Here is a 23,496-nt window from a genome sequence, read left to right as displayed (position 1 = left end):
TATGGATCTGCACAGCCTTGAATCAGCATAGAGAAGGTCACAATGTACCTTCATCTGAATAACCAAGAATTTATTTTTCAGTTCAATTGCACAATTCTACTCCTGCCCTCCTCAGGAGAAACCAGCCCCAATCTCTGACAATGATGTAGCATATTGAGGCCACTTCTTTTGGGAATGAAAGATAGTCAAAGCAAGAACACAAACATCTTGTGAAAGTAGTGCAAAAATGTGCTAAAGACCCATAGATGATGGCTAATAGAGAAGATGAGTATCTCAGAAGAGCCACGTTGGTGCTTAGCCATTGCCAATAGGGTTTATATATTCTTAAAGATATGTCATGTTGCACCCTGAGATGAGTACCCTGTCAGGCCTTTGGAATATGTGATGATCAGGCATGGACAGAGTTTTCATGGAGGGCTTGTACATTCTGATTCTTATTCTATGTTTGTAGGCTTTCTATGTGGGACAGAAGAGTTCTTAGAAATAGCTTACCTTATCCTTCACAGAAGCATTGAGTAAGATTTTGAGCAACAGAACACACTTGCTCAGTTCTAGGGAATTCTGTAGAATTTATTATCACATGCACCTTGTAAAATCAAATTCCGTCAAGTGATCTGCTATATACCCATGAAGAAGGTGTCTTTCTTTGATAATTTCTCCCACTTACGCATAGGGAGGTTTTTGTATTGTGCATCTATGGGGTTCTTTCACTGTGTCAGGTTGCAGAGCGCAGTAATAGATTGCTGAATCCCTGAAACTCAAGTGTGAGATGTACAAAAATGTGGAACTTGATGTAGCCTTTGAGGAAAATCTCTTCTTTGCAATATCTGCATTATGCCTTAAGTAATTTGATGACAATGCTCCTCTCAGCAGAATAAATTCTAGAGTATGGCCTACATACTGGCGATACCAGTGGAAAATAACTTGTTGGCTAGTTGAATTGTAAGGACAATTCAGAATTGCATTCTTCCCTTCCACCGAAGACTTATATGATTGTTTAGGTTGAATCCAGTTCCCCTGCACAGTCCCTAGAAGAGTAAACACATATCAGTCCTAGAGCTGCTTACACTATGTTAGCACAGATGTTCTGGGACCACAACAACCAAGTATCTAGTAAGTTACCTTGAGGATCAGGATCAAAACAGCCAATCTGGTATCCATCATAGTTCCAAATATCTGACCGATGCAGAATTGAAGGTTTGCATCAAAAGTTGGGAAATAAAAATCTCTCCGACCATGAGACCTTCCTGGAACTTGGGAGTGTAAGACAATATCACTGGGAGGACTCATCAGTGAAACCCAGAGAAGAAATGGGAGGAGCTTAAACTCCCATGTGACCCAGAAAATTTGGAGGATGGTCTCTTCTTCAGGGTCAAGGAATGGATAGGAGGACTTATCAGCCAGTTCTCTTCATCTTCTTTTTTATACTTCCTCTTATGCCCTTCAATTTATCTCCACAGAGCTTCCCTTTTTGTCTCTGTGCCAGGGTCTTCAAAGGTTGACTTTCTGTGCTTACTTTTTCTTTAAATGTTCATAGAAACATGATTCAGAAGTTCACTGCTTGATCTTCTGATCTTCCCCTTGAAATTCCTTCATGCCTCATTTCTGCATCTTGGATTATACCAATATGGTTTCATCCCATTATGTGAAAAATTGTGTTTACTCAAAGATGGGCAACCAGTTCAATTCAATTTAAATTCAGGATTCATTTATTGAGATTTGTGTTTAAGTCATTCTGCTATTGTTCTGCAGAGAATGAAAAGATGAATAGATGCAGTACCTGTTCTCACCCAGCTTACAGCCTAAAAAGGTAGACAAGCTGTATAATCACTAACTAGAATGTTTATTAGAATGTGTAATTGAAATAAGAGAGGTGAAACCAAATGATCAGGTGCATGTGATAACATTGTTTAAAGACAATGGTTTCCTGAACAAGCTGGCATTTAATCTGGACCTTGAAGGATAGATGGGAATTACACTGGCAGAACCATGGTTGGGGAGGAATTGGAGAAGGGAGAACATTTTATGTGGAAGGAAAAGGCTATGCAAAGGCATGGAACTAATTTTCTTAATTAATTAACTGAATTGTAATTTATGGAATAGAAAAAGCATTTCCATAACATAGTATAATAAGAAAGATAATTGCACATGAAGCTTCAAATCTATTATGTACAACTTGCTATTCCTTTTAAATATATAATAAAGTTATCATGTAGACTTTTTCCCTTTTTTTCCTTCCCTTCCCTCTCTCCCCCCATCCTAGAGATGGCTACCATTAGACACAAATAGGTGTACATGTATATACATATATATATATATGTTATATATACAAATATATATGTAAAATTATTCTATTCATACTTCTTTGGTTCTTTCTTTGGGTATAGATAGCAACTTTCTTCATAGGTCCTGTATAGTTAATTTGGGTATTTATAATAGTCAAAATGACTTAGTTGCTCTAAGCTGTTCTTAAAATAATATTGCTGTTACTTTATACAATGTTCTCTTGGTTCTTCTCATTTTACTCTTCACTGTTTCGTGTGAGTCTTTCTGTGTTTTCTAAGATCATTGAGATTACCATTTTTTTTTTTGCTTTTTTGCTGAGGCAATTGGGGTTAAGTGACTTGCCCAGGGTCACACAGCTAGTAAATGTCAAGTGTCTGAGGCTGGATTTGAGCTCAGGTCCTCCTGACTCCAAGGCCAAAGCTCTATCCACTGTGCCACCTAGCTGCCCCCAACATCACCATTTCTTTTTTTTTTTAATGTTGGGTTTTTTGTTTTGTTTTGTTTTTTTGGTGAGGCAATCAGGGTTAAGCGACTTGCCCAGGGTTACACAGTTAGTAAGTGTCATGTGTCTGAGACTGGATTTGAACTCAGGTCCTTCTGACTCCATGGCCAGAGCTCTATCCACTGTGCCACCTAGCTGCCCCCAAGATCACCATTTCTTATAGCACAGTAGTGTTGTATCACAATCACATATCACAACTTGTTTAGCCATTCCCCAATCAATGAGCATCCCTGCAATTTCCAGTTCTTCGGCACCACAAAGAGAGCTACTGTAAACATTTTAGAATTAAATGTTTAGAATTAAAACATTTTATTATTAAAATTATTAAAATTAAATTAAATTAAATAATAAAAATATTCATTTATTAAATAATTTAATAAATTAAATAATAAATTAAATAATTAAAAATTAAAATTATTAAAACATAATTTTAGAATTAAAACATTTAGAAAAACAATAAGAATTCAGAGAACATGAGCCTTCATTTTTTCAAGGTATACCAGGTAGTCCAATATTACTGAGTATAGAGTTCAGGAAATAGAGCCTAGGGAAATAAGAAAAGTCACAGTGGGGCAAAATTATGGAGAATATCAGATATTAAAGAGTTTGGATATCATTACAAAAATAATAAGGAAACATTGAATATTTTTCCTCCAATGGGGTTATATGACCAAAGCAGCTTCATTTTAGAAAAATTATCCTGGCAGAGGTGTGCAGGATGGATGAGAGGCAGAGATGCCTAAGGCAGTAAAACAGATAATAATGATAATAATTTTATCTCCTCCTTTTTGCCTACACTCAGGATAAAATGTGCCCTTTCCCTTTTCCAAGAGTATCCCCTACATTTGTACCTTTTTTTGAATACCCTTCAGTTAATTGCTTTACATTTGGTTCTCCTGGTTCTCTCCTATTTCTCTGGCTACTTCATGGCCTCTTTAACTGCTTCTTCTTCTTCCTCAAAACCCCTCATTGTTAGTGAGCTAGGCAAAAAAATAATGAGGAAATGACTTGATTAATAGCAGTGTGAATGGATAGAAAGGTATAAATGTAGAAGAAATTTCATGGTATAATTAGTAAGACCAATGAGAGAGGTGTCTAATATAAGAACAAAGTTTTAAACATATCATTAAGTGTATCATTTCAAAAATAATAATAACAGTAATCATCATTTACATAGTGCTTTGAAGTTTGCAAAGCACTTTACAAATACTATTTCATTTGATCTTCAAAACAATCCTGGAAGGTAGGTTCTATTATTATCCTCATTTTAGAGATGAGGAAACTGAAGCAAATAGAGGTTAAGTGACTTACCCAGGGCAAGAGGTATGGCAAGAAAGTAAAGACAGAATTTGTATTGGATCAAATAAGAGAATTCAGATTTCTTTTTCTTCTTGGAATAAATTATTTCTCCTAAGAGTCATTCATAGGCATTTATAAAAAAAGACAGACCTTATGCTAATTTTCATTATTATTTTAAAAAATAATGCAACCGTAATAAAATAAAATAACAATACTTCGAATTTCAATAATGACTTGTAGGGGGTGTCTTAAAAGTCTTAGTTCAGTTTTAAGCTACTAACACTTAAAACTACACCAAGAATTTTGGGACACACCATATTTGTTCATACATACTTTATCCCATTTGATCCTAACAAGAACCTTGGGAAGAAGAACAGACAGAAAGTACTTAAATGCTTTCCCCAAAGTAACACAGCTAGTTGATTGTAGAGCTGGAATTAGAACCCATGCTTTGACCCAGAGAATTATTCTTTTTTGAGCAGTACTGAACAAGCAAACAAAAAAAATTCTTTCTAAATATCCCAATTTTGGCAAGGTAGAAAGGAGAATTGCTCCCAAGGTACTGATCTTTCTGTATAGCTGTGCAAATATGTTCATGCCAGTATCCTCAAGTTCTCCAAAAATTGAGCTTAACTGCAAATAAATTAGGACTCCAACAACTCCTTTACTCACTCTTCCTGTGAAAGACCCATGACCTTGTTCATCAGGTCATGGGACTTACTGCCACAGGAAATATCATGACTGATGTGAGGTGGGTGGGATGAATGGGTAGATTTCTCAGACTTGTTCTCAAAGTTGGGCTCAGATAAAACAATGAACATGAATGCTTGAAGTTTAAAAAGTTTTTAAAATAAATGTTAGTGATACTTATGTCACCTAAGTCCCCCCATTTTTCTCTAGCTCCCTGTCTAGAAAGTGATCTCATATAAGAATTTTTTTAAAGAAAAGGAAAAAAATCAGCAAAACCAGTACACATTGAAAAAAATCTGATGATATATTCAATGTCCAATACTCATGGACCATCTATACAAAAGAGTGGGAAGAAGTTTCTTATATTTCTTTAGTACCAAGCTTTTTATTTGTAGTTTTACAACATCCTTTTTTATTGTTTTGCAGTCATTCTTTCCACTTACATTTTTGTAGTAATTGTGTATTTTGTTTTCTTGACTCTGCTTACTTCACTTTGTACTAATTCACGTGAGTTTTTCCATGTTTCTCTGCATTCATTATATTGTCATTTCTTGTAACACCAGAATTTTCACTTACATTCATATGCCACAGTTTATTTATTCAATCCCTAATCAATGGGAATATACTTTATTTCTGGTTCTTTACTAACACAAACAGTGCTGCTATAAATATGGTTCCCCCCCCCCCTCAATTTACCCTCTTGGAGTACCAGCCTAACAACTTTTAGCCACTTTATTTGCATAATTCTCAATTGCTTTCCAGAATAGTTATATTAGTGAATATTTACATCAAAAATATGTTACTGTGTTTGTTCCACAATTCCTCTAAAATGAAATCTCATAAGCCTGGGGAAAACCTCAGGATTGTTGATTATTGCTTCTTTTATTATTAGTGTTTCAGAGTATCTTTTCATATAGTTGTTAGTATGAGATTCTTTAAGAACTGCTTGCTCACATCCTTTTACTACTTTTCTATTGGGTCTTAATTATTTCTCTTAGCCATCTCCATATCTTGGATATCAAGCCCTTATCTGAAAAATCAGATATAAAGATTTGCTCCTAGTCAACTACTTTTCTTCTTATTCTATATACATTAATTTTGTTTGTGTTAAATCTTTTCAGTTTTATTCAAATTCAAAATTACTTATTTTATATTTTATAATTACTTCTATCCTTTGGCTAAAAATACATGTCCTACCCATAACTGTGAAAGGTATATGATCTGCTTCTCTTATAATTTTTTAAAATGATACAATCTTTAATATTCAGGTCATCTATCCATTTTGAATTTATTTTATAACATGGTGTAAATGTCAATCTGAGACTAATTTCTACCAGGCTGATTTTCAGTTTTCCCAGAAACTCATATCAGATATGAATTCTTTCCTTATTAATTTATGTTTTAGTGTTTATTGAACACAAGGTTAGATGTTTAAGACTTAAGCAGTTAGAAATCACATGGTTATGTGTCACCTATGGTACCTCATGTCTCTGTGAAACATAACAGAGAATAGAGGATCAAGGAAGTGGTTATATTTCCAAACCAGCCAGAGAATTAAGGTTGTTTGAATTTTTGTGGTCATAGCTCTCTAGATACTATTCAACACTGCCTTTCCATTATTGTTAGAAGCTTAGAAAAATCCCTTCAGTTATTACTTGGGTTCCTTGCTTCCTGTGACATCCAGAATGGTTGGTGAGGAAAAACAAAGCATATACTGAAATTGCCATTCACAAGGAAGAAAAAAGATACATATGTACATATAGTCCCTGCATACGTCTATATGTGTATATGTCTTAGCAAATCACAGAATCACAGACCATTGAAGTTAGAACATATAGAGTCTCCAAGTCTATTTAATCTAATCCATTCTCAAACAGGAATCCCCTCCACGATAAATCAAAGAACCACTCTGCCAAGCAGGAAGACCTGGGTTCAAGATTCATCTCTGACACATACTCTTTGTATGATCTGTTCAGACCACTTAACCAGGCAACTCTTTAAGACTAAATTTCATAAAAGATGCTAACCTGTATTAGTGGAGGAAACTTCCTCACCTGGGAAATTCTTTAAGGAGTGAAATCACAGGTCCAATCCCTATTCTGATTTAACAATAAATGATAACAAAAATAGACATTTTTGCAGAACTTTATTTAAGATTTACAAAATAATTTCTATACACGCACATTTGATTCTATTAGCATCACTATTTCAGGCAAACAATGGGACCTAGATTTGGGGTGAGAGAGAAGACATTTTGGGCCATATTACATTTAATTCACAGTTTGGATTATTTAATCAGAATATGCAAATACAGCAATTAAAGCCACATTCTAAAAGCATATCTAGGCAAATTTTGTTCCATTGTCAGTTTAATTTGCTTCTTACCCTGCTGAGGTCCTAGGATAAGTCAAAAGAAAAATCTTTTTTTTTTTTTTTTTTAGTTTTCAAATACTGATGAATCATGAGTTCCAATACTGCCTCAACCTTCACTTTTATAATACTTCTGTGGTTTCCATAGAAGATGGTGTGGGGTGGGAAGATTTGTCCTGCTGCTAAATCAGAGGTGGAAAGTTCTTTCTTTTTATTTTTTTCCCAAAAGAAAGTCATCGAACCACAAAAAGTGGGAAAAACTGATGCAGGCAGGAAATATGTTGCCAGGGAGCTGGGGGAAAGAAGATATTAGAGTGAAATCACTGTGACTCACCAGTGTCAATGAAAGGAACTCATTTGAACATAAGAAGAATAGAGGCCAGAGTTCTATGGTTATCAGTCAATATGTTTCTCATGGTCATGTGCACTGTAATCTGAAGGCTAAGACCAGTACCATTTTACAGGGATGGGGTGCTGGTTTTCTCTTAAAACTCAACAACAACAAACCTATCGTACAAGAGAAAGCCTTCAGAATAGACACAACTTAGTTTTATCCATCATAACAGTTGCGCCAAGACAGGGAGCTTTGAAATACTTCTTTCTGGTATTCTGCGATGAGTTCACATTGGAATAGTTTCCTCTGGAAAAAAGGGCTAGCAACCCCACCTGATGGAGCTACAGACACTGCATTCACTTCATTAGATTTGTCAGCCTGTCAATAAACATTTATTAAATAATCCCACTATGTGCCAGACACTGTGCTAAGTGCTAGGGATACAAAAAGAGATAAAAGACAATCACTGCCCTCAAGGAACTCACAAGCTAATGGAGGAGATTGTGGAAGCTATCACTTAACTTGGCTCTTCAAGAGTTATGGTCACAATCTGCTGGGACCTGTGAAGAACTGTAGGACAGAAGACAAGCCGTAACTCATGAAAACTGTGGAAATCTGTAGCAGATGCTCCACATCAAAGAACCCCAAGAGGCAAAACTTACTGTATGTCCTAATTAGTGTATTATAAGTGAATGAAGCTATACAGATCTCAGGAAAAGGGTAGTTAACTGATACATGTCAATATTTTCCATGATCTGTCATAAAAGTGCCATTTTTGTTCTTTGCAATATACATTAGCATCTTTCTTTGGCAACTGTATGCTTGTAAGGGAAATTGGAGATAATACATTATATGGTGGGTGTTATACACTGAAGTTCCCCAGTTTTGTTGTTTTCTTTTTTTTTTTTTTGGTTTGTTTTTTATTGGTGGCAATTTGCTAGGCACGTGAGAAATCCCCCCAAATATATCCAGGACTGTATTGTAATGTGTCATACAGATACTTAATACATATTCCTCTTTCATTCATCCATCCATTCAGTCACACACACAATTATAGAATCACAGTGCCAACATGATTTTTCTATGGTGTGCAATTGAACATGTTCAACACCCTGACCTCTCACCCCTCCATTGCCTGTACACAAACATACCCAATGAACTCCAGTCATTGCCTGTTATGTCCAGGATCCAGTATAAAGTCCTCTATTTGGCATTTAAAATTTTAAATTTCACAACCTGGCCTCTTCCAACCTTTTTGGTTTTTTTTTTTAAACACCTGACTCCTCTCTACCCACTCTCTGATCCAGTTACTCTGACTTTCTTGCAGTTCCTCAAACATGGCACTCCATCTCCCATGTCTGTACCACTACACTGTTTCTGCCCATGCCAGGAGTGCTCTGCCCCTGAACCTCCACCTCTTAGTTTCTCTGGCTTCCTTCTGGTCTCAACTCAAATCTCATCTTTTTCAGGAAACTATTCCTTCCTCACCACCTCCCAGCCTTGCTAGAGCCCTCCCTCTGCAATCTCTCCTTGAGGTAATCTTACATTTACACTATCTTGTGGGCAGCTAGGTGGCACAGTGTATAGAGTGCCACCCCTGGAGTTAGGAGGACCTGAGTTCAAGTCCAGCCTCAGATATTTACTAGCTGTGTGACCCTGGACAAGTCTCTTAACTCTGCCTCAGTTTCCTCATCTGTAAAATGAGCTAGAGAAGACAATGGCAGGCCACTCCAGTATCTCTGTCAAGAAAATCCCAAATGGGATCACAGAGAGTTGAACACAACAGAAATGACTCAACAGCAACAACACTATCTTATCTGTTCCAGGTTATTTACCTATTGTCTCCACCTTTTAAATGTAAATTCTTTGAGAGCAGGGACTTTTCTTTCCCCTTTTCTCCATATCTCCCAGTGCTTAGCATAGTACCTGGCACATAGTAATGATTTAAAAAAATACTGACTGACATTTTCTGAGCCTTTGTTTTTTCATCTGTAAAATAATGTTAATTCTTTTACTTACCCGCTTCACAGAGTTTTCTTCAGGAAAGTGCTTTGTAACCTCTAAAGGCCTATAGAAAAGCAAAGAATTTGTTGAATTCAATAACTTTGACAAGCATACATTAAGTACTTAATGCAGTGGATAGAGCACTGGGCCTGAAATCAGGAAGACCCAGGTTCAAATCTGGCCTCAGACACTTAACTAGCTATGTGACCCCGGGCAAGTCACTTAACCCAGTTTACCTCAGTTTCCTCTAAAATGAGCTGGAGAAGGAAATGGCAAACCATTACAGTATCTTTGCCAAGAAAACTCCAAAATGGGGTCACAAAGAGTCAAAGACAACTGAAACAACTGAGCAGAATACATCCAGAGCATTGATAGGCTCTGAGTAAGATACAAAATTTAGATGAGATAGAATTACTTCTCTTGTGATTCTTCCAGTCTCTTAATGGGATAGTACATATAAAGAAATTGATTAGAGGCAGTGAGATAGCTCAGTGGATACAGTGCTGGCCTTGGTGTCAGAAAGGCTTGGGTTCAAATCCTGCCTCACATACTTAATAATTATGTTACTCAGAGTAAGTTATATCACTTCTCCTAGCCTCCCAGTTTCCATATCTGTAAAATGGGGATAATAATAGCACCTGGCTCATAGGATTATTTTGAGGATTAAAAGAAATCATGTATGTGAAGTGCTTGGCAAAACACAAAGGTCCATGTAAATGTTAGTTGTTATTATTATTAATACCTGAAAAGTTCAAGTGAGAGCTGCAAAAAGCTAGTAAAATTTGAGAATAATAGAAGTTCGCATTTCTAGCATGTTTTTCATTTGGCATTAACTATGGAGTAGTTAAAGCAAGTATTATTACCCTCTTTTTATAGAAGAGGAAACTGAGGTGTAGAGGGGTTAAATAATTTGCCCACAGTCACATAGCTAGTAAGTGCTAAAGTTCAATCTCTAACCCCCAGGTCCAGTATTCCTTTCAATCTCTAATGTTACTTCTTTTGGTTTATATTTATTCCTTTTCAAACAGAAAATAAAATTCCTATTAAAGCAACTTCACCTTGAACCATGTCTGTATGTCTCAGAGCATTGACTCCAGCTACAGGGATCCTCCGGCATGCAATATAGTCTGGGTATGAGCCTACGACAGCCTTTCAATTTTCATTCCTCCCTGTGGTCTCACACCTCATTTTAAAATAGAAAAATTCCTTCCCTTCCCAAGGGAGTAAACTTTCTTTAAAGTATTATTTTTCCATAATTTTAGATTTGGGGGAAAATATTGGATTCATGAGCATGCAGAAGAGATTGGCCTAATAAGCTATACAGGGGAAAAAACAAACAAATAAACAATGGGTGAAAATGTCTCTCCCTCATGCCAGAACTTACAGTTTGATGGCTAGTCAATTGAGTTAATATATCAGTGCAAATGTCTGGGAGAGGCATGACAGGCGGATGATGAGTTGGGGCCAGAACTGAATTAGAGGAAAAGAATAGGATGTATTGCATTTGGGAAACTGAGCAGTGCTTTCAACAATTTCAAACTGTTTTCCAGCATTCAAACTCACTGCCTTTATGAAAGATGATATATGTATTTTTTTTACATTGCCTTGATTTCCCATCCCATCCTACCTCCCCCCACCATCACAGAAACTTGAAGAGTAGCATTTTACAAAAATAATTTCAAAAGAGAATTTTAAAAAGTGGTTTATTAAAACTAACCATCATATCAACCAAATCCAGGGATATTTTCATAGTTCCACTATTAGGATAGTTCAGGAATTTAAATGTCAAACATAGGAATTTGTGTTTGATCCAAAAGATAATAGGAAGCCATAGGAGTTTATTGACCAGGGGAAGGACTTGCAGGGCAAGAACCCCTGGTCTAAACAAATCACTTCCTGATCCCCTCAACTAATAGCACCCTCTCTCCCCAACTACCTTCTATTTATTTGATATATATCTGGTATATACTTAATCTTTATATTCATACATACATGTTGTCTTGATCCATAGAATGCCAGCTTTTTTGAAGATAAAGATTTCTTCTTATCTCCTCCTTTTCTTTCTTTCTCTCTTTCTTTCTTTCTTTCTTTCTTTCTTTCTTTCTTTCTTTCTTTCTTTCTTTCTTTCTTGCTACTTCTTCTTCATCTTCTTCTTCTCCTCCTCCTCCTCCTTCCACTTCTTCTTCTTCTTCCTTTACATCTACTGAACTGAGCACAATGCCTAGCACACAATAGACACTTGATAAATACTTAATAATTGATGGATAAATTGATATTCCTAGGAGATAAGACACTTTGTGTCACATCCAGAGTTAATACACTAAGGAAATCACAAGTTCTTGGAATAAATATGTATTGCATGACTAAAATATGTGTAAAATTATACATATATGCACATGTACCTATATCTGAGTATATATACATATGTGTATGAATATCTGTGTGTATAGACATATCTGTATCTTTGTACATATGTGTAAATATATACATACATAGATAGAGGTGTGTATATATATACACACTATGTAGAATCATAATTTTACTTGTTCATACCCCATTTACATATTAGTAAATATTATGTGGAGGAAAAGGTATTTAAATGAGAGTCAGGAGATGTATATTCTAGTCCTGCCTCCACCATGATTTTCACTTGGGCAAATCACTTGGCCAATATGAACTTCAGTTTCCTTGTCTAACATGATGGAGTTGGATCCTTGAGGTCTCTTTCTGCTCTCACATCTCAAGAGTACAAAGTATCAGTGAAGGCAGATGCTAGAGAAAAGAGAAGCATTGATCTGGTGAGAGTCCACCAGGATTTGTTGCCAAACAACTTGATTTAGAAGCCAAGGGACTAAATAATGAGACTCAATAGTGATTTACATTTCTATCTCCTTTCTTTGTAGCAAGCCCAAAGAACATGATTCCTAGTCCTGGTAAATGTCACTTTTGAGAATCACAAGTTGAGCATGCCTCTACCTTTAGGCCTGAGCCCCTCCTGCTAGGTTTGTGCATAGACTGCAGGTGTTGGGTGAACGCTGTGGCCCAACAGCACAGAGGTAGGTGCCTGAGTCTCCAGGTTGAGAAGTTAGGATGTACAAGTCACTATGCTCCTTCTCTAAGATGGCTCTAAATCTTCCTTCCCATTTTGCTTTTGAATACACGGTCAGGAGAATCCTGGGGCCTTTCCCAGGATACTGTCTGTACCACTGTAAATTTTTAAAATTGCTTACTGTGTAACTACAGGTCATAGTGATGTTCTCTCCCATCTGGACACTCAGAGATGGAGGACTCTGCTCTATTTTGTCTTGACTGCTCACCCCTGTTTAGAAACACAGTATTAAATACAGTAAATTAGCATTTGTTCTGCATTTCCATACTTTCTTTCATCTAAACCTCCCCAAGTAAAACCAAGACAAGCCAGGCTACACTCATTTCTTCTTATTTGCCTTCTGGGGCATGTCCCTAAGGATTTTGCTATCTACTTCATTTAATGACCCTCCCAACACCCATTCTCAACTCACAGTCCAGGTGAAGACAGAAAACCACTGATAAGGCTCCCAGGGCCTTCTCCATTCTGAGGATTCTGAGGATTGGTTGTAGTATTCTATCTAAGGATGCACAAGAATAGTGAGCTGCTTCTCCTTCTTAATTTTTCTAATGCAAGAAGACTGAGAATCTTTTAGTTTAGCTGCCAATCAGAGGCAAGCCCTTCTCCACTCAAATATAACCATCTCCCCTGCCTAGTAAGCCATTCATACTCCATAAGAATAGAAACATTGCCCCCTCGAGGCCACATTCACAATTGTGATGAATTATTGCCAGCGTCTATACCTTTTAGATTATGTGATCCATGTGACGTGCACAGTTGGGAACCATAGTAGGATTATACCAAAATAGAACTCGAAAGAACCTTAGATATCACTAGGGAGAAGGTCATATGATAAATAAGAGTATATCCAGAATCCAAACCCATATGTTCTGGAACTAAATCCAGGGATTCTTTTTCTGTACTATGGTGACTGAATGACTTTCCTCTTACTCTCAGATGGATTTATGTGTTCACAGTGTTGTCCTATATTTAAAACATAATGTAGTTAAGAACACTTTTCCTTGACTATAGCCTTAATTTTTCTGGAAAGTAGGGAGGCAATATGATATGAAGACTAGTCCTCAGTTAGGGTTAGGTTTCTATTTCCAGGCCTGTCACTCACTCACAGGTCATGCTGTGCATACCCATAAGGGCTGAACTTGGCCAATCCCCTGTTAAAAGTCCATAATTGACTTTTTATTACACTTCCCATTTCATTTGTTGCAAACTTTCTCTTCTCTCTTCATGCCTTCTCTATGTCCCCATTCCCTTCCTCTCAGCAGATGGCATTATTGTCACCTGTGGTTTTGTGTTGTGATTTGTCCTTCGTTCTCGAAGAGGACTATGGCATCAGGAAGATGATGCCATGACTTGCAAGTGAATTGGATTTAAGTTAGGGAGGGCTGTGCAAAGTCACCAGCCTCACTTTCTCCTCCAAAGTCATCTGGGTCCAGTGGCTAGATATAGATATAGATCAGGATGACTGGAAATGGCTCCCTTTTCATCTAATTTTCAGAGGAAAAAAGGACATTTGTCTTAAGGATCCCTATCTCATGTCTCAAAACCCCTTGGCATTATTGAACTTTCTCTACTCTTTTGATGTACTCTCAGGTGAAAAGGCTGCCCTTCTGCTTGTTAAGATCAAACTTTCATCTTGTGTCCTTTATTACATCTCCTTCTATCTCCTCCATCGCCTTCTCACTCCCTATTCTTTTGTCTTTCCCTTTTCTATTGGCTTTCTCCTTGCTACCCATATATGCTTGCTACTCATTTCACTTGATCCTGACATCCCTTCAAGTTATTTTCCTATTACCTTTCCTACCCTTCATAATCAAACTCTAATGTGGAAAAACAGCCATTTACACTCTTTGACCCCACTGCCTCACATCCCACTCAGTTCTCAATCCATAGTTATCAGGTTTCCAATACCACTACTTTATTTTAAAGCTTATCCCTTCAAAGTTTCCAATTTATTGATAAAGCTGATAAACTGTTCTGTTTTCTTCCTTCTTGACATCTTTTCAGTATCTGACATTTTTTACCCATGTCCACCTTAGATACTCTCTCCTCACTGGGTTTTCATGCCACTGTTTCCTCTTGGTTCTCTTCTTACCTGTGTGATTATTGCTCAGTCTCCTTTGTGAGATCATCATCTAGATCCTTGAACCCACCATGAGTGACCCCTAAGGCTCTTTTTCTAGGCCCTTTTGTCTTTCAACACCTCTTGTGATGATATAATTAATTCCCATGAGTTCAATGATCATTTCTCTGGATATGACTCCCATATCTATCAATGCAGCCTTAATATCTCTTCTGAGAGATTTGTTGGATACTACAAATGGAAGTACTATAGGCATTTCAAACTCACCATATCCAAAATGTATCTTATTATCTTCCTCTGAAATCCATATATCCTCCAAATTTTCCTACTTCTATGGAGGATGCCACAATCCCACCAGACATAGAGCTTTGCATCCTAGCATCACCCCAGATTTTTTACACTCCCTCACTGCTCCCCTTCCAGTCAGTTTCCAAGTCTTACAAACAACACTTGCATTTAGTCCCTTCTCTCCACTCATACAGTAGCCACTATCATTCAAGGCCTCATCACTTCTCACCTTGCCTATTACTACAGCTTAATTGTACTCCAAACTCCAATCTTAATCTTCCATTAATGTTCTTCATAGTTGTCAAAATAATCTTCCTTAAGTACAAATCTGACCATTTCCTTTCCCTGACCAAGAGTTTTTAATGTTTCCATATCATTTCTTGAATAAAATGCGCAGTCCTCAGGATGGCATTTAAAATCAAAATCTGGCTCCAACCTTTCTTTCTGATTATTTCACAATCTCTTCCCACTTACACTCTTAGTTCAGCCAACATTGGCTATTTCTTATTCCTAAAACTGCATTCCATCTCCTATCTCTATATTTTTATATAGGCTATTTCCCATGCCTGGAATATACTCCCTTTTCACCTCCACTTTATAAAATCCCTATCTTCTTTCAAGGCTGTTCCAGTGTGACACCTTTTACAAGAAGGCTTTCTTGTTAGTACTCTCATCCTACTCAAATATTCATATATATTTTTATATATTATATGTACATATTTCTATATTACTCACCTAAAATAATGTAAGCTACTTAAATGCAGGAATGTTTGTTTTATACTTGTATCCCTAGTGCGTTGCACATAGTAGGTGCTTAACAAATGCTTGTTGTATTGGATTGAATCAAATTGACTGAGATTAGATAGAAGATCCCACAATCCTAGAAGAAGTGCTAAAACAAAGTCACTTCAGACAGGAATCTAGAGCATCTTTACTTAACACTTGGACAAGGCTAGCCTAAGGAAAAGAAAACGAAGATTGGGATGACTCATAGGTCAAACTGGAGAACTAACCAGTGGTTATTATTGAGTAAAGTTTGGATTGGAAATTTACATTGTAAACTTCTGTTTTGTGGTTTTGTTCTGTGTTTTCCTTTGAACTTAGAAAACATATGGGTGATTTTTAAAAGTAACATTTATATAGAATCTAAATTGCAGAATCAAGAAGTAAAGGAATTTCTTCCTAGTTTAGTTAGGGTAAACACAGTGATCTCTGTGTTTCCAAGACCCAGCTGGTAGTGGTGGCATTGAGAAGACCCAGAGAATATCAGTGGAGCTGTGGCAGGTAACAAGTAACAAGGATGGAGGTTGTGATGTTCGGCCTAGTCATGGACCCCTTATCAGCTATGTGAGCCCCAACTCATCTATATAGCCAGAATTTCCTGCATATGCAATTATACACTAACTCCTCATATCTTTCTATTAATGTATTTATGAGGAAGTGCAGAGAAGGCAGCATGGCATGGTAAATAGAGAATTGATCTCACAGCCTGACAGACCTAGGTTTAAGTTTCACCTTTGATATACTGTCACTGTAACATTAGTGTGGGAAACCCATATACAGTAAAATAAATTATATATACACATACATACAGTTATATATGTAATATACATTATATAAGATTTATATAATATATAGCATTATTTATAGATGATATGTAAAATGTTATGGAGACATCTCCACTCTGAGGCTTTCTCTCTTGATTGGAGAGAGATAAGATATATAATATCTCATATACCGTAAATATTATCTATAAATAAGTCCCTTGCCTGCTACTATTCCTGAGTGACCCCAGTCATATTCACTTCTCTTCTAGCTCAACTCGCTGTCTGTATTTCCATGTGTACTCTGAAATTATAAGCACAGTCTAAAGGAATCAATATATGATCAGAAATCTTAAAAAAAAAAAAACTTTTGTCAACAGCTTCATGGACATACAGTTAAGAAGACAAGTAAAGCCTAAGGTTCTCTTCCAATCCATCCTGTTGCTGAAGATAACATAAACAAACTGCATTTATTTCAAATAATATCGCAGACTAGATTGAGCCTTGTTTAATGGTTTTGAAATAAATTGTAAATATGTTAGGATATTTGTTTAAATTACAAATATATTAGGATGTGGAATTATTTATAATTATAATTTATCATTGTAAATCTGCATTAGGATGTGGAATTATTTATAGAGCTAGCTTAGTAACTCAGCCATTTCAAGGAAAAAATAAACTCAGATAGCCAGTCTTAGCCTACCTGATTTACAAGATGATAAGAAGATTGCCAAAACAAACCCAGGAATTATATGAACACAGCTACAAAACACTTTTCACACAAATAAAGTTAGATCTAAATAATTAGAAAAACATCACTTGCTCATGGGTAGGCCAAGCTAATATAATAAAAATGACAATTCTACCTAAATTAATTTATCTATTCAGTGTCATACCAAGCTACCAAAAATTATTCTATAGAGCTAGAAAAAATAACTACAAAATTCATCTGGAAAAACAAAAGGTCCAGAATATCAAGGGAATTAATGGAAAGAAATGCAAGGAAAGTTGGTCTAGCCATACCAAATCTTAAATTGTATTATAAAGAAGCAATCATCAAAGCTACTTGGTACTGGCTAAGAAAGAGTGGTGGATCAATGGAATAGGCTAGGTACGCAAGACACAATAGTCAATGACTATAGTATTGTACTGAATCCAAAGACTCCAGCTTCTGGGATAAGAACTCACTATTTAACAAAAACTGCTGGGAAAACTGAAAAATAGTATGGCAGAAACTAGGCATAGACCAACATCTTACACCCTCTACCAAGATAAAATCAAAATGGGTACATGATTTAGATATAAAGGTTGATACTATAAGCAAACTAGGAGAGCAAGGAATAGTTTACCTGTCAGTTCTATGTAGAAGGGGAGAATTTGTGTCCAAACAAGAGAGAGAGAATATTATGAAAAGCAAAATGGATGATTTTTATTACGTTAAATTGAAAAGTTTTTGCACAAAGGCAATGCAACCAAGATTAGAAGGGAAGCAGAAAGCTGGGAAACAATTTTTACAGCCGGTGTCTCTGATAAAGATTTCATTTCTAAAATATATAGAGAACTGAGTCAAATTTATAAGAATGCAAGTCATTCCCCAATTGATAAATGGTCGAAGGATATGAATAGACAGTTTTCAGATGAAGAAAGTAAGGCTACCTAGAGTCATATGAAAAAATGCTCTAAATCACTATTGATTAGAGAAATGCAAATCACAACAACCCTGAGGTACCACATCACACCTATCAGATTAGCTAACATGACAAAACAGGAAAATGATAAATGTTGGAGAATTTGTGAGAAAATTGGAACACTAATGCATTGTTGGTGGAGTTGTGAACTGATCCAACCATTCTGGAGAGCAGTTTAGAACTATGCCAGAAGAGCCATACAACTGTGCATACCCTTTTGACCCAGCAATACCACTTCTAGGCCTGTATCCCAAAGAGACCATAAAAATGGGAAAAGGACCCACATGTACAAAAATATTTATAGCAGTTCTTTTTGTGGTAGCCAAGAAGTGAAAATTGAGGGGATGCCCATCAATTGGGGAATGGCTGAACAGGTTGTGGCATATGAATATAATGGAATACTACTGTGCTGTAAGAAATGATGAGCAAGAAGACTTCCGAAAAACCTGGAAAGACTTATATGAACTGATGCTAAGTGAAGTGAGCAAAACCAGGAGAACATTGTACATAGTAACAACATCATTATGTGATGACTAACTTTCATAGATGCAGCTCTTCTCAGCAATGAAAGGATCTAAAACAACTCCAAAAGACTCAGGATGGAAAATGCTGTCCACCTCCAGAGAAAGAACTATGGCGTCTGAATGCACATCAAAGTATACTATTTGATCTCTGTTTTCTCTTTTTTTCCTTTTGTTCTGTTTCTTCTTTCTCGTATTTCCTCCCATTGGCTCTAATACTTCTTTACAACATTACTAATGGGAAATTATGTTTAATATGAATGTATATGTAGAGCCTATAGCAGATTGTATGCCATCTCAGGAAGGGAGAAGAGGAGAGATGGAGAGAAAATTGAAAACTCAAAAGCTTATGAAAATGAATGTTGAAACCTAAAAATAAATAAATAAAGTAAAATTTTAAAAAAATGATAAAAAGATCATGATCAGGTCACATTTCTCAGAACAGAACCCAAGAATTTTAAAGATTTAAGAGAATTGAGTCCCAGTGTCTCTCCAATGTACAGATGAGGATTCCGTTACCACTACCACAGTGAGTAGGGGAAAATGTACTCATCTTCATATGAAGAAGTAACATTAGGAATGGACAGGAGATCCATGAAGTGGATGGAATAGAGCAGGAGTATTTGGGGAATGGCCAGGGTAGGATGGGAACCTGATTTCTAACAGTCTGCCTTCTTGTTCAACAAGTGCTATAGGCATTAGAGCCTTTGAGGAAGCTTCACAATCTGACACTTTGTGTTGATGATGAAATCATCAAAAATCAATGGTAGTGATAGCAAGGAGACCAGGACGGTACAGAAGTAAGGCCTAAATCTATGTTCAAGGATGACTGTCCAAAATATGAGAAATAGAACAGAAACAGAAGCAGAAACTAGAGAATGAAGCATTAAGCCAAGTTCAAAGCCAGGAGTTATCTCTGAGATCCTTCAGTCAAAGGGATTTTTAAATTTTTGTGCCAGTTTTATGATGTATATCAGTGGTATCAAACTCAAATAGAAATGGATCTCTATGGGCCACATATTGACTAGAAAACTATAAATTAGAATTATCTATCTCTTATTCTCTTTTTCTTTATTTTACTAAACACTTACCAATTACAATTTAATCTGGGTCAGGCTGCATTTAGGAGTGTTGTGGGCCACATGTGGCAAGCTGAGAAGGCTGGGAGTTTAACACCTCTGATGTACATAATTATTAGTATAGTCTAATATGTATATACTTTATAAATAAGTGAATATTCAGATATTGTTGTACTTGAAGGGAGTGCCAGAGCCAATTCATACTCTTAAGAGCTGACTATTGAATTTTCAGTGTGATCATTTATACCTTGGAATCAGCAAACTCTACGAATAAGAGTTTGATTTATTTTTTGTTGATTGTCTAGACTTAATGATGGTAAAAATGTTAATAATTCAGATTAATCTTAAAAGTGTGTATTAATTCATATGTGTATTTTTTAAAATGTACTTTATTGGATAAACTTTCCCCTGAACCACAGCCCAGAAGAGACCTCAAGACCACAATCAGCAATTCTTTTTGAAAGTAGGTGATATACAATGTAGGAGGATGGGAGTATGACAATTAAAAAATTCTGAAAGACTGAGTTTCTGGGTAAATTAAAATCAGTTTTATTGACTATATATCTAGAAAGCAGTCAACAAAAACAGGTTCATTGTCCCCTTGGTAGCCAAAGAGAGCAAACCACTTGAACCTTTGACATTTACAAAGTATTTTGAAAAAGGGGTGCACCTGAGGGTGAAAATCAACTCTGGTCAACAAGAGAACACATATTATAATGGGACTTGGGCTATATATTAAAATGAAGGTCTTGGATCACCCACATCTTGACTTAAGGAGACATCAATTTCCATATCACCTGTCTGACAAAAGGGAGAATCAACACTTCCCAGACCTGTCTGAGCAAATACAATAAGCAGGAATGCACCCATTACCCTAAAATTAGAATTTATTTTACTGTCTATGTGGATCTTGGCCTGGGCAAATCTTTAAGAGATTTCCCACACTAGTTGATTTTTGGATGAGGAAGTAGAAAAGGGGAAAAACCTTGGTCCTGATTCAATAAATAGTTATTAAATATGAGAGAAATAATTCCTCACAGGAGAGTGGGTGGTTGTCTTGTTAGGGATACCTATATACCTGTATTAGGGAGGACTGCTAAGTCATCCTCCTCAGATTGCCTTAAGCACTGAGCTCTGACTTCCAGAAATCAGAGATCTGAACCCAGAACATAAAGATTTGTGAGGTCATGTACAGACAGCTAAGACAGATGAATAACTTCCATAGGGAGTCATCTTGCATAAGAAGAGGGATTTTGTAAGGGGTTTGGTTTCCAGAAGTGAAATGGACGCAAGCTGTCTCATGAGGAACTCTAATATGATATACAGAATTTTCCAATAGCTCAGATGGGACTCTTGAGTTGAAAACCAGGAGCTTTCTCTCCTACCCATTTCTCCCTTTCATTCCATAGGTAGAGAATCTTAACCTGGGGTTCGGGACCCAAAGCTGATGCCTAGATTTCAGAGGATTCATGAACTTGGATGGCAAAAAAATAAAAAAAATATATAACTTTATTTTCATTAACTTCTAACTGAAATTTGTCATTTGCTTCAGTTATTTTAAAAACGTTATTCTGAGAAGAGGTCCATAGGCTCCACCAGATTAAGAGAGACCCATAACAAAAATTTAACTCCCCTGCCTTAGACATGGGTAGACAACTGTCCAAAGTTGGCCCTCTTCCTGCTTGCTTTGCCCCCCATCCCTCCCAACCTCTTCCCTCATTGGCTTGGTTGTTTGCTATTTGCTTATTTCTTTACTTATATCTCTCTCTTTCTTTAAGATGTACTCCAGGCATCAACTTCTGCATGAAACATTTCCTGATCCTCCCTAAATGCCAGTGCCCTTTCAAATCTTTGTTTTTATTCATTTTTATACTTATGCTATGTATTTTTATACATACATTTTTATAGATATATTTATGTGTGTGGGGTCTTTCCCATTAGAATGTAAACTCCTTTTGAGTAAGCATTGTTCTATTCTTTATGCATGGAGTCCAGAAGATCTGATTTCAAATTTGATCTCAGCCACTTCCTAACTGTGGGACTCTGGGGAAGTCACTTAACCTCTCTGTTAGCACCTAACTTCTCAGGGCTGTTGTGCACATAAAATGGGATATCATGTGTAAAGTTTTTACAATGCCTGGCACATAACAGGAGCTCAACATAGCAATATGGTTGCCTTCCCAAGCCTAGCACACTGCCCTGCATGTGGAAACCACTACAGGAATACAGAGTGCAGATGGTGGCCCACACGTGTATTTTTAAAGTCATATCACTATCAGACATTTACCAGCAAACCTCTGTGGTAAACACACAAAAAATATATGCAACAAAAAAATTTGAAGAACACTGCTTTAATGTATCTACTTCAGGAACAACCATAAAGCCCAGTTTATGTTACATTAGAAGTATGTTTCCATTGGCAAATAAGAGAATATACTAAAAAACCCCAGATCTGGAGCCCAGCTGTAGGGTTTGTGCACAGGCTGCAGGTGCCTGGGGACCACTGTGTACTTGCTGCACAGAAGTAGGTGCCTGAGTCTTCGGGCTGAGACTCTTTGATGTGCAGAAAGAAGTATTTGGCATCTTTATTCAGTTGGACTGTGAGTCTTCCCTCCTCCTGTATATTCTTGCTCACACGAATTGCTACCAAGAACGTGGGGCCTTTTCCAGGAGCTTGCCAGTACCAGGGGAAGTAGTCAAAATTACTGTCCGTGTAACTGCAGTTGATGATGGCTGTGTCTCCCTCCTGGACTCGCAAGAATTGTGGACTCTGCTTTACTTTAGTTTGGCTGGTAACCCCTGTGCAGAAAGAAAATGACAAGTTATCACTCTTCAGTATTTATATTTGCTTTGTAGAACCAATCCAGGAACACCCAGAGAAGACTGACTGAGCCCCCGGCTTTCCCTTTCAGTCTTGCAGCTCCCTAATCCCATCTCCAGTCCCCAACTTACAGCCTAGTTGGAAGTACAGCACCACTAATGAGACTCCCAGGGACTTCACCATTTTTTTTCCACCAAGGTTCAATGAGAACTTTGCTTTGGGACTTGGGATGACAACTGGATTCTTCACCCAGAGCAACTATCTCCTGTCTCTTTCTTCTGTTCCAGGAAACAAAGAGCCTCCTTCATGATTCTGTCCAGCCAATCAGAATCATGTTTGCAACCCAGCACTCCTTACCTTCTCAAGCCTTTCCTTTCACAAGTGTTGTCAGCTATAGATATTTTTGAAAATGGAAGCCCCACCCCTCTTAAATGAACCACAGAATTGCAGAAGACTTGTTCCATGAGGGTCTATCTAGAATACTATTCCTACCCTTCAATTATAGGACCACAGAATGTTAGAGACTTTAGAAATCACCCTGAACACTGTCCTTTTTGAATATTTTATGTAACTGAGGCTTACGGAAGCTAAACAACCTGAGATCATGCTCTCTTAGAGTCTTTAGTGTGTTATACTGGGAAAAAAAAAGAGCTTTTGAAGTCAGAGGATCCGGAATCAAATACTGGCTTGACTACTTACTACCTACCTATTTAGACAAATCATTGTTTTTCTCTTGGCTACAGTTTTCTCATCTGTAAAGAATTTGGACAGTGAATAGGTTGCCACAAGATTTTGCAGCAAATAAGTAGCAAAATGGGAGGAAGTGCCTGTTCAGTGAGAAAAGGAGAGAAAAAGCAGAAAAGATGGGAAAAGAATAGTAA

At 36.9% G+C, this 23,496-nt stretch overlaps 1 long non-coding RNA gene and 2 gene segments (V, D, J or C); all 3 read right to left on the bottom strand.

Moving 5' to 3' along the window:
• Positions 1 to 6,961: 6,961 nt before the first annotated feature.
• Positions 6,962 to 11,561, bottom strand: LOC114028715. Its single transcript, XR_003567407.1, has 3 exons — positions 11,478 to 11,561; positions 9,501 to 9,549; positions 6,962 to 7,439 (listed from the first exon to the last, which is right to left on the bottom strand). It is a non-coding gene; the product is annotated as an uncharacterized LOC114028715 (long non-coding RNA).
• An 871-nt stretch (positions 11,562 to 12,432) lies between these two features.
• Positions 12,433 to 13,124, bottom strand: LOC114028706. The segment is given in 2 exon segments: positions 12,433 to 12,804; positions 13,007 to 13,124. Coding segments are annotated over 2 exon segments (393 nt in total).
• A 9,025-nt stretch (positions 13,125 to 22,149) lies between these two features.
• LOC114028702 lies at positions 22,150 to 23,003 on the bottom strand. The segment is given in 2 exon segments: positions 22,150 to 22,593; positions 22,747 to 23,003. Coding segments are annotated over 2 exon segments (462 nt in total).
• Positions 23,004 to 23,496: the final 493 nt, after the last annotated feature.

This window comes from Vombatus ursinus, unplaced genomic scaffold (assembly GCF_900497805.2).
Source record: "Vombatus ursinus unplaced genomic scaffold, bare-nosed wombat genome assembly UNPS02014894.1, whole genome shotgun sequence".
NCBI lineage: Eukaryota > Metazoa > Chordata > Mammalia > Diprotodontia > Vombatidae > Vombatus > Vombatus ursinus.
The sequence above is the reverse complement of the archived record's forward strand: the minus strand, read 5'-3'. Positions and strand labels throughout refer to the sequence as shown.